Source organism: Mustela nivalis (genome assembly GCF_964662115.1).
Source record: "Mustela nivalis genome assembly, contig: HAP1_SCAFFOLD_448, whole genome shotgun sequence".
Lineage (NCBI taxonomy): Eukaryota > Metazoa > Chordata > Mammalia > Carnivora > Mustelidae > Mustela > Mustela nivalis.
This window is the reverse complement of record NW_028136207.1, coordinates 604,675-624,223: the sequence shown is the minus strand read 5'-3', so window position 1 is coordinate 624,223 and position 19,549 is coordinate 604,675. Positions and strand designations below refer to the sequence as shown.

Genomic DNA, 19,549 nt, shown 5'->3' with positions numbered 1-19,549 from the left:
AGGGCATTACACTGGTCTTCCAGGAATGTTTTCCTTTCTGTAAAGGATGAGTTTAATTTTCTATGTTTGTGCCATGACCTGAGAACTTGGTTTCAATGGGGAAAGGAGAAGGGCAAGGCCGTGAAGGCAGAAAGGCATTCTCTCCCTGCCCGATGCAAACTCATTGCCACCATATGGAGATTTCATCCCCCCAAACAAGGTACCTTTAAGTTCTTGGTTTTTTGATTTCAAGGCTCTCAGCTCTTGATCCGCCAGTGCATCTTGGGCCTTTAAGACAGATTTGAGAAAAGACATATGAGGGCACCTAACAGGACAGGATCATGGAGGGCAACAAAGAAAGCCCTTGAGGCATAAAAGGAATAAGGGGCACGTAAAGAAACTAGTTCATGTCAAAAAAAACGCACAAATGGCTTTCTTAGAGGAACTGATATAAAATAATATTCTACTATACAAATTGGGCTTGCTATCATCCTTCACTGCTCACGTATTTTGTGGGATTTTCTACGTAACTTGGAGGGCAGCGCTGAATGATGTGATGATTACCCAGCTGTGAAATAAACCATACTTCCTAGGCCTTGAAATTGCAAATCTCATCGGGGTGGTCCTAAGTGAAATCAAGCTCACGGTTCAGTAGTAGTTGCTGTTCCCAGACGCCCACGCTCTACTGCGCAAACAGCACACGAGTACACTGCACTCACCTCACCCAATGAACCGAAAGCCTCCCAAGCCACATTATAGTACAACTAACACCTAACTTTTACCACATCCACATTCTTGATATTCTTTTCTCTCTGAGCTTGTAAGAGAGCCTGTTTACAATGAAGGGAGTCCTTCAAATTTTCATTAATCTCTTCCACCTTTTTGATGTTCTCCTTCAAGAAAACATATTGAATGAGTAACAATGATTCATTCCTTGGGGCACCTGGGTTACACCTGGGTGGCCCAGTCTGTGGAGTGTCTGACTCCTGCTTTCGTTTGCCTCAAGTCCTGATCTCAAGGTCATGGGACTGATCCCCGCATCAGGCGAAACACTCGGCACGGTGTCTGCTTGGCATTCTCTCTCTGTCTCCTTCAGACCCCCTCCCCTCACTCTTTCCTTCTCTCAAATCAATCTTTGAAATAATAATAATAATAATAATAATAATAATATTTTATTACTTTTATTTCTGCTGTTAGAACACAATTCAGGCAAAGAAAGGAGTCTTACTTTTAATTTACGTACTCCAGCAAGGGAACGCTCATGTTCTCTCTTCGTTTCTGCTTGCTTCTTTGCTTCCCTGGCCTATAAAAAATATGAAAAAGAATCAGAAGTCCAAAATAGCATGTTAAAGAAACCTATATTTGTGACTCCTTTCACAAAGAAGGAGGCAGTACTCTACGTTTGTGAAGCTTCTCTTACTCAAGGACCATTTCTGGGTTGCATGATATAGATCGATAGAATGAACTACCAGAGGGTAAGTAACCAATATGAAATCACAAAAAAATATTTGAACATACCCTCTCCTCCCAACTCGCTATGTTTTTTTCAAGATCCCTGTTTTCATTTTTAAGGTTATTAATCTTCATCTTGATTTGGTCTAAAGTAACTGAAAGGAGAAAAAAGAATTTTAAGATAATTAGCAAAAACAGCGACATTGAATAATCCCAATATTTTAGCACCAGAGTACATTCTCTGACACTTGGGTGTCACTAACTTGCTAGCATTCCCATTGTGCCTGAAGGGAGCATGTTGTAGCAGCATTTGAAACCTAAGACATTCTATATCAGTGAGATTCCTACTTAAAATGTTTTTCAAACATAGAAAAAGAAACAATCGAATGCTTTCTCATTTTTCTCCCAACTGTAAGCTCCATTCTTGGAAAATTCAAACCTTGCATATGCCAATGTCATCGCCAGAGATGTGACCGAAAAATCAAGCATCCTAGCAACTAACATCTCTCTCCTCCAGTGATTCAGATATAAAAGCAGGTCCCTGCAAACAACCCATAATGAGCAAAACTATACTTTGTTCCTGCTCAGTGGAACGTCCACTTCCAGGTCCTACTTGGAATTCCACACAAGGAAAGCTCAAGATATCAGGTGAGTGACAACTCACAGGCCTTCAGAAACTTTCTGCTGCTCCCAGATCGCCTTTCATGGACCCCAGGCTGGGGGCTCTGGAGGACAAGATCTCTGCTATAAACACACTTGGGTACAATCTCCACGTTACAGACAGTCTTTGGAGGCCCTGGATAATGCACAAGCCTGAGAAGACAAGCTTTTTTCATCACAACAGGAGAATGTTACCCTCCACCCTTAAAGGAAAACAACACTCGTGAGGAGACTGATGGCAGCTGCATAACACTTGTAAGGTCTAGAACACAGACTCCTCTAAGAGCCACTTAATTTTCTCATCGTGGGGCACCTCGGTGGCTCAGTTGGTTAAGGGTCTGCCTTCTGCTGGAATCAGGATCCTGGGTCCTGGGATCACATCCCACATCCAACTCTCTGCTCAGCAAGGACCTGCTTCTCCCTCTCTGTCTGCCTCCCACTCTGCCTCCTTGTGCTCTCTCTCTATATATATCAAGTGAATAAACAGAATCTCTTAAAAAAATAATTCTCTCATCTTGCCTCAAAGTGCAAACTTCTCTTCTCCTGACGCACTGTGAGCACTCTCCTGCTCTGAGACCTCTCTTCTCACCAGTACCACTTCCACACTCACAACAACGAACAACGACATTCAATGGTTTCCTAAGTGCCAGGTGGCCACCCAGGCCGTCAACAGCCAGCACCATGGAATCACCACAATCCATGATCCCCACACACTATCCATTATCCCCGCTGGTACAGGCTCTATTCCATTCATTCTCCCCTGGTAGGCAACGACCCCTCCACTTCAGACTTAAAACCACAGTTTACTTCTCTCCTGTAACACACGCTCTGCATGGCAATATCTGCCTTCTTCCCTACGTGTAGCCGGTTTGCTAGACTCAGAGAGTTTTCTCCTCTTGACATTTCACCAAGAGCCGGCTCATGGTGAAGTACTCACTCCAGACCTCACGCTGTCATCATCACTTGCCTCCTAAACATGTCTCTGCAAAATTACACCTTGTATTCTCCCTAGTCCCACGAAGATTTCCTTCTCCTGGTCTCTTAGAGATGGCAACTCCCTCCACACTGTCACTTAGACTCCACATGGGGAAGAGAAGCATTTTCAAGACTTAAGTCAGTGAGACATCAGAAGTCACCATATTTATCCCTCATCAAATTAAACACACATCAAATACGGGTACTGAGAATTTTTGGCAAAGAAAACTGAAGCCCCAAATCTTACCTTCGTATTGTCGAGGCTTTATCTAAGAGAGGAAGAAACAAAGATAAGCTGGATGACAAAACATATTATGAGTAATAATCTATAGTACAGATAGTACCACAATTATAATCCGAAGATATGACAACAATCACTTTGCTTAGCAGCATGAATTCACAGGATTAAAAAGGAAGATAAAATTAGAATTTCTGATGAAGTCATCATGGCTCACAATCAATTTATGATAAAGAGCACAAGTGTGTTTAACTTATTTTTGCCCCCAAATTCTATTCACATAGTAGTCAATGAATGTTCAACCTATTCAATTTTGACAAGGGATCATGCAGACATTGAAAATATATCCATTAATTCATTATTTCCCTAGCTTTTTTTTTATGTTAGTCACCACACAGTCTGTCATTAGTTTTTGTTTTCTTGTTTTTTTTTTAAATTTATATTTTATTTATTTTCAGCCTAACAGTATTCTTTGTTTCTGTAGCACACCCAGTGCTCCATGCAATCCATGCCCTCTCTAATACCCACCACCTGGTTTCCCCAACCTCCCAATCCCAAGACTTAAAACCCCTCAGATTGTTTTTCAGAGGCCATAATCTCTCATAGTTCACCTCCCCTTCCAATTTCCCCCAACTCCCTTCTCCTAACTCCCCATGTCCACCATGCTCCACCAATAAGTGAAACCATATGATAACTGACTCTGTTTGTTGCCTTATTTCACTCAGCATAATCTCCTCCAGTCCCATCCATGTTGCTAAAAAAGCTGGGTATTTGTCCATTCTGATGGAGGCATAATACTCCATAGTGTATATGGACCACATCTTCCTTATCCATTCGTCCGTTGAAGGGCATCTTGGTTCTTTCCACAGTTTGGCAACCGTGGCCATTGCTGCTATAAACACTGGGGTACAGATGGCCCTTCTTATCACATCTGTATCTTTGGGGTAAATACCCAGTAGTGCAATGGCAGCTCATAGAGAAGCTCTATTTTTAATTTCTTAAGGAATGTCCACACTGTTCTCTAATGAGGCTGCACCAACTTGCATTCTCACCAACAATGGAAGAGGTTTCCCCTTTCTCCACATCCCCTCCAACACATATTGCTTCCCGTTTGGTTAATTTTGGCCATATCTCAATGTGGTTTTAATTTGAATCTCCCTGAGGGCTAGTGATGATGAACAATTTTTCATGTGTCTGATAGCCATTTGTATGACTTCATTGGAGAAGTGTATGTTCATACCTTCTGCCCATTTTTTGATATGATTATCTATTTTGTGTGTGTTGAGTTTGAGGTGTTCTTTGTAGATCCTGGATATTAACCTTTTGTCTGTACTGTCATTTGCGAATATCCTCTTCCATTCCGTGTGTTGTCTCTATGTTTTATTGACTGTTTCCTTTGCTGTGCAGAAGCTTTTGATTTTGCTGAAGTCCCAAGTTTATTTTGGCTTTTGTTTCCTTTGCCTTTGGGGACATATCTTGAAAGGAGTTGCTGTGGCTGATATCGAAGAGAGTACTGCCTATGTTCTCTTCTAGGATTCGGATGGATTCCTGTCTCACGTTGCCATCATTTATCCATTTTGAGTTTATATTTGTGTATGGCATAAGAGAATGGTCGAGTTTCATTCTTCTACATATAGCTGCCCAGTTTTCCCAGCACCATTTATTGAAGAGACTGTCTTTTTTCCACTGTATATTTTTTCCTGCTTTGTCAAAGATTATTTGCCCATAGAGTTGAGGGTCAATATCTGGGCTCTCTACTCTGTTTCACTGGTCTATGTGTCTGTTTGTATGCCAGTACCATGCTGTCTTGGTGATCACAGCTTTGTAGTAAAGCTTGAAATCAGGTAACGTGATACTCCCCCATTTTATTTTTGTTTTTCAACATTTCCTTAGCGATTCGGGGTCTCTTCTGATTCCATATAAATTTTTGGATTATTTGCTCCAGGTATTTGAAGAATACTGGTGAAATTTTGATTGGAATGGCATTAAAAGTATAGACATTTTAACAATGTTTATTCTTCTGATCCAAGAGCATGGAATGGTCTTCCATCTTTTTGTGTCTTCTTCAATTTCCTTCTTGAGTGTTCTGTAGTTCTCGAGTACAGATCCTTTACTCCTTTGATTAGGTTTATTCCCAGTATCTTATGGTTCTTCCTGATATTGTAGATAGAATCAGTTCTCTAATTTCCCTTTCTGTATTTTCATTGTTAGTGTATAAGAAATCCTCTGATTTCTGTACATTGACTTTGTATCCTGCCACATTACTGAATGGCTGTATGAGTTCTAGTAGTTTGGGGGTGGGGTCTTTTGGGTTTTCCATATAAAGAATCATGTAATCTGCAAAGAGAGAGAGTTTGACTTCTTCATTACCAATTTGGATACCTTTTATTTCCCTTTGTTGTCTGATTGCTGTTGCTAGGACTTCTAATACCATATTGAACAAGAGTGGCAAGAGTGGACATCCTTGTCGTGTTCCTGATCTCAACAGGAAGGCCGCAAGCTTTTTCCCATTGAGGATTATATTTGCTGTGGGTCTTTCATAGATAGATTTGATGGAGTTCAGGAATGTTCTTTGTATCCCTATACTTTGAAGCGTTTTAATGCATCGGATGCTGGATTTTGTCAAATGCTTTTTCTGCATCGATTGAGAGGACCATGTGGTTCTTCTCTCTTCTCATACTAATTTATTCTATCACATTGATTGATTTGCAAATGTTGAATCCCACCTGGTCATGGTGGATAATCTTTTTAATAAGCTGTTGGATCCTGTTTGCTAAGATCTTGTTGAGAAGATCTTAGCAACAGTGATATTGATTCATCAGTGATATTGATCTGAAATTCTCCTTTTTGGTAGCGTCTTTGCCTGGTTTGGGAATCAGGGTAATGCTGGCTTCATAGAAAGAATCTGGGAGTTTTCCTTCTGCTTCAATTGTTTGAAACAGTTTCAGGAGAATAGGTGTTATTTCTTCTTTGAAAGTTTGGTAGAATTCCCCTGGGAATCCGTCAGGACCTGGACTCTTGTTTTGGGGAGATTTTTGATCACTGCTCCAATCTCATTACTAGACATCGGCCTATTCCGGTTGTTGAATTCTTCCTGGTTCCATTTTGGGAGTTTATAGTTTTCCAGGAATGCATCCATTTCATCTAGGTTGCTAAGCTTATTGGCATATAAACCGTTGATAATAACTTCTGATGATTGGTTCTACTGCCTTGGTGTTTATTGTGATCTCTCCCTTTTCATTCATAATTTTATGAATTTCGGCTTTCTCTCTTTTCTTTTGGATTAGTGTGACCAATGGTTTATCGATCTTATTGATTCTTCCAAAAACCAGGTTCTAGTTTCATTGATACGTTCTACTGTATCTCTGGTTTCTACCTCATTGATCTCAGCTCTAATCTTGATGATTTCCATTCTTATGTGTGGAGTTGGTTTGATTTGTTGTTGATTCTTCAGTTCTTTAAGGTGTAGAGCCAGCTGCTGTGTTCTGAAGTTTTCAATTTTTTTGATGGAGACTTGGGTGGATATGTATTTCCCCCTTAGGACCACCTTTGCTGTATCCCATAGGTTTTGGACCAAAGTGACTTCATTCTCATTCGTTTCCATGAATTGTTTCAGTTTTTCTTTGATCTCCTGGTTGATCCAAGCATTCTTAAGCAAGGTGGTCTTTAGCTTCCAGTTATCTGAGTTCCTTCGGAACTTTTCCTTGTGATTGAGCTCCAGTTTCAAAGCATTGTGACCTGAGAATATGCAGGGAATCATCTCAGTCTTTTGGTATCAGTTGAGTCCTGATTTGTGACCCAGTATGTGGTTTATTCTTGAGAAGGTTCCATGTGCACTTGAGGAGAATGAGTATTCTGTTGTTTTAGGGTGGAATGTTGTGTATATATCTATGAGGTCCATCTGGTCCAATGTGTCATTCAATGCTCTTGTTTCTTTATTGATTTTCTGTTTCGATTATCTATTTCTGAGAGAGGCGTGTTAAGATCTCCTACTATTAATGTATTCATATCAGTATGACTCTTTATCTTGATTAACAGTTTTCCTGTGTAATTGGCTGCTCCCATATTGGGGGCATAGATATTTACAATTGTTAGATCATCTTGGTGGTTAGTTCCTTTAAGGATTATGTAGTGTCCTTATGTATCTCTGACTACAGTCTTTAGTTTAAAATCTCATTTATCTGATATGAGAATTGCTACCCATCCTTCTTTTGAGGCCCATTGGCATGAAAGATGCTTCTCCATCCCTTCACTTTCAGTCTGGGTATATCTTTAGGTTCAAAATGGGTCTCTTGTAGACAACATATGGATGGGTCCTATCGTTTCATTTAATCTGCAACCCTTTGCCATTTTATGGGAGCATTTAGGCCATTTTCATTGAGAGTGATATTGATAGATATGTTTTTATTGACATCGTGCTACCTTTTAAGTCTTTCTTCCTGTAGATTGTCTCTATATTTCTGTTCAATACTATTCTTAGGATTTTTCCTCTTTTATAGAACTCCCCCCTTAATATTTCCTGCAGTATCGGCTTGGTGGTTGTGTAGTCTTTTAAGCCTTGCCGATCCTGGAAACTCTTTATCTCTCCATCCATTTTGAATGTCAGTCTTGCTGGATAAAGTATTTTTGGCTGCCTATTATTCTCATTTAGTGCCCTGAATATCTTGCCAGCCCTTTATGGCTTGCCAGGTCTCTGTGGAGAGGTCTAATACTATTCTCATGGGCTTTCCTCTGTAAGTAAGGAGCCTCTTAGTGCTAGCGGCTTTCAAGAGATTATACCTACAATTATGATTCCTCAATTTGACTATCAGGTGTCTTGATGTTTTTCTGGAATCTATAATCTTGGGTGGAGAACATTTGGTCTCTAGTACATGAATGCTGGTTCTTCACTAGATTGGGAAATTTTCATGAAGGACTTGTTCCACTATATCTTCTAGACTTCTTTCATTCTCCTCCCCTTCAGGGATTCCAATAATTCTGACGTTGGAACGTTTCATGGCATCATTTATTTCCCTGATTCTGTTTTTGTGGTTTCTAATCTGTTTGTTCCAGGCTTCGTCTTGAACTTTCTCTCTATCTGTTTGTCCTCCAGATCACTAATTCTATCTTCTGTCTCAGTTACCCTAGGTTTGAGAGAATTTAGATTAGATTGGAACTCATTGCGAGCATTGTGAACATCAGCCCTGGTAACTTTTAACTCTGCCCTAACATTGTGAACATCCTGTCTGGTCGCTTTCAGCACGGCCCTAATCAATTGCACTTGGTCATCCATGGCTTTCTCCAACCTAGCTATTGCCTGGATAAATGTTAGCCTGAATTCTCTTTTCGACATATTGTCTATATTGATAGCCCTTAGCTCTGTTGTGGAAGGTCCATCCTCTGTATTTTTCTTCTGTTGGGATTCCTCCTCCTAGTAATTTTGGTGAGAGATGACTGAACAGATGTAGCTGGATGTATCGACTGTGGAGCAGTCAGGGTGCACTCTGGAACACTTCTGAGCAATCAGGATTCCCCACCAAAATGAGAGAAAAAAGACAAGAAAAAGAAAAAAATAATAGATAGAGAGAGACAGGAAAGAAAGGGAAGATGAAAGAGAAGGTTCAACCCAAATGCGCCCCAAGGTAAGATTTATGAGGTATACAAACAAAAGACAAACAAAAAGACTGATAAAAGTATATAACAAGAGAAAATATATAAATATATGCAAATACAGGAATAACCTTGTTGAAAAGAACCCCAAGTGTAAGATTTATATACTATCAGGACAAACACAAAAACACAGAAACACTGGTGGAAGAAAAAGATGGGAGAGTGGTTATAAATTCTCAGTGTGGGCAAGGAAGGTTGTTTTGATCCTTGCTGGATGTAATTGATATGTTTGTTAAAGGACTCAACTTTCCTAGGATAAAGGGGGATTAAAAATTGGTTTACCTATAGGGGTATTATTGATTGGGGAATGGGGATTACTTTGAAGTTTAACTCTATATGAATATTAGAAAATAAAAATAAAAAAGGAATAAACTAAACTAAACTAAAATTTTTAAAAATTCAAAAAATAGAAGTGCAAAAGAGAAACACAGGTGTATGCAACAAAAAGTTTAGGTTGGAAATTTATTATGGAATTTGATGTGCTGGACAGCTCTCTGTGATGGTAGATAGGTTAAACAATTATCTATTTAGAAAAAATGAGCCAGAATAGTGGGAACAAATTAAAAATAAAAGTTGTCCTATGAAGTAGTGGTGGTGGTTCTCTCGTAGTCTTTTTTTTGTTTTTTTTTTCTTTTGATTGGTTTTCTTGGGGATGTGCCTGCCACGTTGGTTTTCAGTCAGTAATGTTCCCTGAGTTAAGTCCTCCAGTCCCCGTCTAGGGGGTGGGCTATGAGGAAATCGGTTTTTTCAGGCTTTTGTTCTCTGGAGGTTTTTATGTTTGTTCACCTTCCCCCGCCCCCTCGCCTTGACCTCTTTTGATGGTTTTCCTAGGTTTAGAGGAAAGCAAACTGTACCCTGACCTCCCTCTCAGAGAGAAGCCTCAGTCTGTTCTTCTGTGGGTGTTGCAGAGCCCATATAAATTTCCCCTTGGCTGCTGGCAGAGTAGGTTCTGAGTCACGGTCCCTGGGGACACAGGATCTTCTGCTTGTACCCAAAAGCAAGGCAGCGGAGGCTGTCTGGGATCTCCAGACCGCCAGAGAGGTTCTAAGCAGCGATCGCACACTGAGATTTTCCCGCTGGCCCAGGCTGGGAGTGCTTAGTCTTTCTGGGTCTAAGAGCACCCGGCTTGCATGCACCTCTTTCGGGGGAGTCTGTGGGTCGCGTGCACGTCTCAGGCTCTGAGAACCAGTGCAGTTCCGAAAGCACCAGGCTGAGCCTTTGAGCACCTCTCTCCTGGCAGTTTGGGGTGCGTTTGTTAGGCTCTGAAACAATGGCGCATATCAAAGAGCGCTGGCTGGGCCTTTGTACCTCTCTCAGGGGAGGGTGAGGGAGGCGCACATTAGAGGCTCTGTAGCAGGGTTCACAAGTTCTGCCGTCCTGTGTGGCTCCCATCCCCTCACAGGAGCCAGAACCCACGCAATCGCGGGGTTGCTGGCAGCTCTGGGACCAAGATCTGGTTTCTTTGTCACACTCTCTCTAGCTCAGAGGCAGGGAAGGCTGTCCTGGGACCGGGGTCTTAAGCCCCTGTCCCTAGCTTCCCCAATTCCCACAATTTACCCCCCACGTTCCTTTGCTCTTTTGGAGTGCTTTCACCAGTCTCCAAGTTAATGCTGGTCCCCAGACACTGGGCAAGCTCGCTCGTATTTGGGTATTACTTTCCAAAGGGTCAGCTCTGGTGGCTCCCTCCCCCTTTTGTTTATCTTGCAATATCAGCCCGCCTTTCCCACTCCGCTTTACCTGCCCATTGGCGACTTCTGCCCCTGTAGAGATCCAGATGTGTAAAATTCTGATCTCAGGCTGATTTCATGGGTGATCAGAGTTCTTTGGTAGGTAATCAGCTCGCTTTAGAGTACAGGTTGAAAAGGTGCCTCTTCCTACTTTCCCACGTCATCTTGTCCCTTCTGTCATTAGTTTTTGATGTAATGTTCCAGGATACACTGTTTGCGTATATCATCCAGAGCTCCATGAAATCGGTACCCTCCTTATTACCCATCACCAGGCTCCTCATACCCCTCTCCTCTAAAACACTCAGTTTGCTTCCCAGAGTCCACAGTCTCTCATGGTTCATCTCCCCCTCTGACTCTTCCCCCCCCAATTCATTTTTCCCTTCCTTCTCCAAATATTCCCTATGCCATTCCTTATGTTCCACAAATAAGTGACCAAAGGATAATTGACTTTCTCCACTGGACTTATTTCACTTAGTATATTTCCCTCACATTTTTGCAACCCAGTATCTGCAGTTCTGAAGTACAGAACCTGGGACTATTTTAAAATCCTGAAAGAAAGAAAATGGAAGGAAGGAGGAAAGAAGGCAGGCAGTGTCAAGGATATGCCACGTCTTTCCTTCTCTACAAAGCTATGTTGAAACCTTACAAAGAGTTGGCTGTTTGCTGAATTCACACACAGTTATGGCATATGAGGTGCTATGAAGTTTCCCAGACTGTTTAAATGCAGTGTCATCAAAAAGAAGTAAAAGCCATCGGTTGAGATAAAGAGTGGCCCATTATGAGATGAAGCATAAGCCATGACAGAAATGACAGCTGATGGTTCCAAAAAGGGGAGTGAGGCAATTCAGATTTGAGTCACCCTCATGTTATTATAGCTCAATAACATCTAGGCAAGACCTCATTTTGACACCATTAACATATTTCCTGTTTTAAAAGTTTTACAGGATGATGAGAGGCTGGGGCCAACCCCCAAATCTTGCCAGGATATTGGAATATCACCATGCTATCAATAAACCAGTCATAGTATGTTGTTGGGGAGAGTGCATCAGGGGAGGGGAATCAAAAAGCCATGGTTATTCCTTTAATTTCACATGTTGATTAGGAACCTCTGTGCTCCCCTGGCCCATGTCACCAGCCACATGGGCAGGGGAAGTGGAAAGGTCGATGGCTACACCAAATATATAATATTTTTCTTTTCTCTTTGAAGGGAAGTTTTCTCCATTGTGAGGGAGAGGGGGAATAGTCCCAAGGAGAAAGAAACTCAAAAGACTTCTTTCTTCTTACAAAGGTCTTCCCTCAAATGAAACTATGTCTCCAGAGTCTAACTGGGGGTTTCCCAAAGACTCAGCCACAGAGGTGAGGGAAATCTTCAACTCCAGTGCCATCTCCTCCCTGTCTCACCGGCGAGGACCTCAGTCTAACCCTGAGCCAGAGAAGCAGAAAACCTCACCCTAACTCCCACTTACCTCCCTTCCTTCAGCAGGACACAGTAACTAGCTTTCAACACAACCCTACAAGGCATGCTGCAGGTAAAAACCATGACAGCAAGCACGAGAATCACACTTCCTGTGGCAGAAGTGATGGGGAGAGCAGGCTGGACTTTCAAGTCTCTTTGATGTATGATACTGGGTCTAAGGGAAAAGTGCACAAGAGGAAGAAGAGATGGTAAATGTGGGCAGAGATATTAAACTCTAAGATTGTAACATGTTGTCTAGAAAGACAACAACACCATTATAAAAATCAAGAGTGCTTGCGGTGGCTTCATGAAGACACTCAAAATAAACCAGAGGAAAGAATCATTGACAGGAAAGAAACTTCCAAAAGAGAAACACAAAGACAAAAATTACACAGACAACACAGAAAACCCAAGACTGATAGGTCATTACAAAATGTGTAACACACACATAACAGGAATACCTATTCCTATAGGAGAGTGGATGGAGAGCTATTTGAAGCAATAATGACAGAGGATTGACTGAAATTAATGGAGTAAACTAATCAAGATCCAGGAAAATCAAAACATTGAAAGAAGGATAAATACCAAAACACACACACAAACAATGAACCAAAAACACCAATGTTTCCTAATCTAGAATATTCAGCTACAGATCATTAAAGACAAAGAAATTGTTCTGGAAATCTGGAGCAGGGATTGGGAGTGGGTGTGGGAATGGGAGAGGGGAGCAGAAACACCTTACTCCAGAGAAAAAGGATAAGAACGACATCACACTTCTTTTCAGAATCCATGCCATCAAGAAGGATGAAGTGTTTATATTGTTTTAAGGAACATCGAGCTAGAAACCTGTGGCCAGTGAAATGGTCCTTCAACACACACTACAGAGTAAGGAAACCCGTCCGGAATAATGGCGGGCATTATTTCAATGATGAAGGGGTCAATGCTCCAAAAAGACACAACAATTTCTAATGCGCATGCATCAACAACAGAGTGTCAGAGTACATGAAGCAGAAACTGAAAATACTGCTGGTGGGAACAGATGAATCTATTCCTACAGCTGGAGAATTCAAAATCCTCTTCTCCCTCATTGACAGACCCAGAGATGCAGAAGTTCCATGAGAACACAGGTGAACTGACCAGCATCACCCATCCACCCCATCCACTACACATTGGCAGAATACTTCATTCAACAATGAGGTATAGACATTCTGCTCGGGCTGACATGAAACAGTCACTAAGAGAGCCCATATTCGGGGCCATACAACACATGTGAACCACCAAAGGAAACGAAATCACCGGAACTATGCTCTCAGACCCCAGTTGACTCAAACTAGAGATCGAGAACAGAAAGATAGCTGGAGAAATGACCAGAGAGAGAGAGATTCAACAGCCCACTTCTAAAGAAGACATGGGTGGAAGGGCAGGTGGGTGGAGGGATGGGTGAAGGAGGTGAAGGGAAAGAAGAGTGCACTTCTTCTGCTGAGCACTGAGAAATGTATAGAATTGCGGAGTCATGTTGTACACCTGAAAGTCACATTACACTGTTTGCCAATTATGCTTGAACTTAAAAAAAAGAACATATGGATCAAGAAGGCACTTCAATAGAAATTTAAAACTACATCAATCTAGGTGATAATCAAAATTGACATATTAGAGGGAAATTTGTAGTACTGAATGGACATAAAAATGTCCAGGGACTATAACATTTTTTGCTTATTTATGAATGAAAGTACAGAAGGTACATTAATATACTTACAGCGAGGATGGTTCTCCAGAGGTAAATGAGAAAGGCACAAGTTCCCAAGAAGGCAGTTAAAATGAGAAGCTTCCACAGAACTTCAATCCCATGAGGGCCAAGACAGAAATGATCAGGCAAGGAAAGGACAAGCTGAAATACCATTTGAGACAATGAGGAATCTCAAAGACTTTTACTGTGTATCTGTCACAAAAGATCAACTTTACAAACCCTCAATCAGCCTCCAGGAGGTAAGCATACCTCTCAACTAGCTCCTCCTGGAGGAGAAGGAGCACAGAGGCATTTCCAAGGAGCTGGGGCAAACTTTTGGCAGTGATGAGTGTGTTTCCCAACTTACCATGATGATGGCTTCCTTGTTGCTTCCCTGTGTCTAATATCAGCAAAAAGTATTCTTTGAAAAGATGTTATGATCATATATACATTATGACACACTAAAGCTGCAGGCAAAATCTAATAGACAAATCTTGAAATTTTATTTTATCTACAAGCACATTGCAACTGTTTTTTCTATAGCTAACAGAACTTGAGAATTTATAAGCCAACATAAAATAAACAAGGTAAGTCAATGTAAACTTAGAATAGGTAAGGAGTCAGTGACTTCTATTGTACATCCATGAAGGACCTGGAAAAACTCCTTTGGACCATTTCCTAAACTACACCCAAAATTTATGGACGAATGAGAGAAAGCATGAATAGAATTTGTACTAGAGGTACAAATGAGCACATTATATGGACACATGTTTATAGATCAGGACATAAGTGAGAGAGACAGGAGGCTGCTCATTAATATGACATGTGATTATTGCCCAATAAAAATAAATCAGAGTTACTGATTAGTTTCTGAAAACATTGATGTTTTCTTTCAGTGCTCACTCTGATTCTGAATCACAAACCCAGATATCAGATTTCTGAAGTACATAATCAGGTGATCATGTATGTTCTAAGCATATCTGTGAGGGTTAGTATCTCCAAAAAGCCAATGGAAGCAATTCATGTTCCTATTTCTTGGTACTGTAAATAAATCATACAAGAGCAACTTAAAATTTAACTTTCTAAAGAGGGAAAATATTAACGAATGTATTTATTTATTTGAAAGAGAGAGGGGGAAGGGCAGAGGGAGACTGAGTAGCTGAGTGCCAGCTGAGCAGGGAGCCCAACCAGGGCTCAATCCCAGCACTCTGGGATCATGACCCAAGCCTAAGGCAGACACTTAACTGCCTGAAACACCCAGGTGCCTGTGAATTCTAAGAATACAAAATTCCTGGATACGAACACCAAGGCTAGGAACACATCATTTTACAAAAACTACATTTAGAAGTATTTCTGGAGAAAAGACACTAACAATGCAATTCATACTAATTCACACCAAGCTTGAATTTTGTGCAAACAAACCTCTCTAGAAAGGAGCTCCTGAAATCTAAAACATTTTCCTCTTCAGCCCTCACAGCTGAGGTCAGGAAAATGTGTGCTGGTGGGAAACGTACACTGCCTTTAATAGCCACTGTCTGGAAGAGAGCAGTAGCTGTCAGCACAATGGTTGGTCATGGGGATCAAATGCACAAAAGACAGAGGCTGTCTTGTCAGGAATGTAAAACATGCCCAGCTGTGGGCACACAGTACATCTGGCAGCTGTCTGGATGCTGATACCAGTAGCTGAGTCTTAACTAGAGGACAGCCAGTGGGGCCAAAAACTCTAGGTTCTCCGACAGTGGCCATGAGCAGGTGGAGGTGGAAAATGCAACACCAGTTCATTTAGGCAAGAGTTCAGAGATGAGGAAGGGTGAGAAAGGTGAACTGATCCATGAGATGCAGCCCAGGTAGAGGGGAATGATTCCAATCCAGACGACCAAGAAATTCCCTCTTCTGAAGACTCAAATGAAACAGAATGGGGTCTACTTTGACTAGAGGTCTTCATGTGCGATGGGTCTGCCTCAATACAAGCATCCTTCTTGGCTACTGACACTTCCGGATCCCTCTTTCCTAATCTGGTGCAAGCGGATCTAAAGTAGTCTACTTATTTCCAGGGGTGTTCCCTAACTGTTGGCTGACTCTCTCTCTTTCTCCTGGGGGTACAGGGTTTACTTTTTCATGACAGAGTAAAATATTGATGCTGGGAACCACGTATTTCTTGATATTTGGACAATCCTAAGGACATCCAGAACTTTCTTATTTTGGGAAAATCAACACACTGCACGTACTTGGTCAAAGAAAGGACAACAACTCATTCACTTCCTGATCACATAACTCCTAGTGATTTTCCTGTGACATATATCCCAGCAGGTTGCGGTCTATTAGTGTCTTCTGGGATTCTCAGCTCTCCATGCACCTGGTGGGACACACGGTCCCTGGGGACAGCCTCCAAGACCAGAAGGAAAGGGCTGATTCAGAAGTTGCTAAAAGTCAACCAACCAAGAAGCAGAGCAAAAAGGACATTTCACTTCTTAACACTCTAGTCCCAACACCTGAAACCTGCCCTGTGGTGCCCAGTCATCAGGAAGAACTCTCGTTCTTCTGAAGTTACCATCAAGAACCCCATGAAAAAGCTGTGATTAAAGAACCCAGTTGGAAGGAAGACACCACTAGCAGCTTATGGGCACCCAAGTAGCTCAGTCAGATAAATGACCAAGTCTTGGTTTGGATCAAGTCATGATCTCATGGTCCTGAGGTTGAGGCCCACTTTGGGCTCTGTGCTCCCTGCACAGCTGGTTTGGGATTTTCTCTTTCCCACCCTCTCTGCCCCCTACACATGAGCCCCTTTTCTCTATTCCTCAAGTAAATCATATCAGAAGATGAAGAAAAAGAAAAAGCAGAAGAAGAAGAAGGAGGAGGAGGAGGAGGAGGAGGAGGAGGAGGAGGAGGAGGAGGAGAAGGAAGACACGAGTGAAGTGTCACATTTACTCACATTTGGGTTTGGGGAACTGGGACACTGGAGCAAGACAAGCCAGAAGAGTAGCCTTTGCACCATCATGTCCTGGTCCTTTTAAGGGGCACTGTGGGCCCAGGGAGGAAGTGGAGATGGTTGGGGGGCAGGGGAGAGTGGGGTGGGGGTGTTCGGAAGGGGTGGGGAGGGGCAGGGTGGTAATTAGGGAGGGGAATAGGGAAGAAATAATAGGGTAGGATGGGGAAGGTGTTGGTCAGGAGAAGGGGTCAGGGTCAGTGTCAGGCGGTATCAGGGTCAGATTAAGTACTCAAGGGGAACTAGCACGGTTCAGAAAGGTCAGGAGGTCAGCAGGTTAGTAAAGGACAAGGTCAGCAGGACACATTAGCAGGTAAAGTGAACTCTCAGGAGCAGTTAGTGTGGAGAATCCATCCTCCACCAAGCCTTCCCGGGATTGAACGTTTCCTTAGCAACCGAGAAACATTCTAATCTCTCCGCCAATCCCCTGCCTTTGCCCCTAGTAGCTCAACATGGATGCCACAGGTGACCTCATTGGTACAAAGCCCCTTCCCACCTGATACCCCAACACGTGCCATCCCAACGACAGATCCTCTCTGGATCTTTAGCCATCCTTCTTGTTTACTTTCTCCAACCCAGGTCCCTGTTCCCTCTTCTGGGCGCTCTCTCCTTCCCTTCCAAACTCCCGTCTGAGAGCCACTGGCTGAACAATGTAGAAAGCAAAGGAGAACCAAACTGCAACAACAAGCAAGTACACAACCAGCGTAGGAGGTTCGAGCCCTCTCTCAGCAACTCAACGCAGACAGAACATTCACAAGATGTAAATCTTTATGGCAAACCATCTGAATCCCATAGCTGTCTCCATACATCTGTCCACATCCACATCCACTGATTTTAGGCACATAGGAGACCATTACAAAAATGCGCCCAATTTACTTTAACCATAAGGGAAATTTCAATTTTGTCTCAGATGCATTAATTCAGGCAACTACAGAGCATCTTGTGGTAATATAATGTGCTAGAAATCACTGATAAAAAGTGAACTAGAAATTCCCATATGTTTAGAAATGGAGAAGTACCTCTATCATGGGAACAGGAGTAAAGAAATAGAAAAAAGAGGGGCTCCTGGTGGCTCAGGTCATGATCAGGTCCTATGATCAAGCCCCACATCGGGCTCTGTGCTCAGCAGGGAGCCTGCTTGCCCCTCACTCTCTGCCTGCCTCTCTACCTGCCTCTCTGCCAACTTGTGATCTCTCTCTCTCTCTGTGTCAAATAAGTAAATAAAATCTTAAATAAAAAAGAAATAGAAAAGGAAAAGAGCAACACTGGAACTGAATGATACGAGGATGATACAATAAAATCAAATGTCTTCTGGGCTGGAATATCCTCCGGTATTAGTCTGAGAAGACTTCATGGTCTCAAAATCATCCCCAATTGGCTGAGACATTGGAACACCTCCGACAGAGTAGATCTGTCACTTCTCTTTGTGACCCTCCTACGCACTAGCTTCGGCTTTCCATGAGGAAACTTTACAGGGAAACAGTCCAATCAGACTCTCATGTCATCTTCTGGGACCTCCAGGAATGAGAGCATTTTAAGAGAAGACTTTCACCAGATTCTACCCTGGCGGATCCAGGACAACACCCAGAGAGCTGGCAACTCCATCTGTGCTGGGTGGGGAGAGCCAAGCAGGTGGGCAGGGCCAGGGACCCAGGAGACTAGACAAACCCCTTGTTATCCTCTCTCCTGGGGCCTGTCCTGAGATGAACTTCCTAAACTGTGTCTCCCTGGGACTCTCAAATGTTTCCTCAACTCCTTCTGGCCCAAGACAGCTGATTGTCAGTGCTCTACAAACCACCACTTTATTATTGTGTAAATTTCTTGTAAACAGGAGCCACTCTAGTACTGCTTAAATAGAACAACAGGTTGTTTTTTCTAATTAACGTATAATGTAGTTTTTGTTTCAGGGGTAGTCTGTGATTCATCAGTCGCACGCAGTTCAAGCACTCACCAAAGCACATACCCTCTCCAATGCCCATTCCCCAGCCACCCCATCCTTCGCACCCACTTCCACTCCTGCCACCCTCAGTTACAACAACATCTTAAACATACGCATACAGAAAGCATAAAAAACAAGCCAACAACAAAACAAGGATAACAAAACAAAGTATTCAATTCTGCTTAGATACCACTGTCCACCTCAAGAACCCCAGAGTTGGGCTGCTCTGGTTGTAGAAGGAGAGCTATGGAAGGGGTGGAGTCAGACCAGCCCAAAAGGGAACAGGAGAGAGGCCCAACCTGTAAGGGGGGCCAGGGACTTCCATGGAAGATGGCCAGAGTCACCTTGATTAGAACTGGAATCGGGAGCAGGGAAAGAAGCAGGGAACAGAGTTTGGGGGCCTCAAATAGGTGAGATCAGTCATGGAGTTGAGGAGGTGTCCCCAAAGCCAGTGTCAGTCTCCCATCTATGAAACCCTTTGTGTCCCCGGGAGACAAGCCAGGAGCCTAGAGTCTGAGATCCAGCTGTCCTGCTTACCTGCTGTTTGGCCTGGTGCTCATTTCCTTCACCGAACCGGGAGTGTCCATGCCCATGTCCATAACTGTGTGGAGGACAAGAAGAAGTCACATGTTGAGAACACGCAGACATTGACGTCATCACCTCCATGGGCTCAGTGTCTTTGGAGATCCAGTGCCTCATGTCTCACCCCTGTTAATGGCAGCCCAGGTGACAACCACAGGTCCCTCCTGTTTCAGGCCTGTG

The 19,549-nt window shown here is 42.7% G+C and overlaps 1 protein-coding gene across 1 annotated transcript in view; it reads right to left on the bottom strand.

Annotated features, from left to right (window-relative positions):
* The window catches only part of LOC309857164 (uncharacterized protein), a gene marked incomplete at both ends in the record, with an annotated part of 40,064 nt that overhangs the window by 35 nt on the left and 20,480 nt on the right, over nucleotides 1–19,549 (bottom strand). The window contains 6 exons of the mRNA XM_082749990.1: nucleotides 6–37; nucleotides 204–267; nucleotides 1,208–1,282; nucleotides 1,498–1,586; nucleotides 3,314–3,335; nucleotides 19,325–19,388. Coding sequence (XP_082606116.1) covers nucleotides 6–37; nucleotides 204–267; nucleotides 1,208–1,282; nucleotides 1,498–1,586; nucleotides 3,314–3,335; nucleotides 19,325–19,388 — 346 coding nt within the window. The remainder of the gene's footprint in view (nucleotides 1–5; nucleotides 38–203; nucleotides 268–1,207; nucleotides 1,283–1,497; nucleotides 1,587–3,313; nucleotides 3,336–19,324; nucleotides 19,389–19,549) is intronic.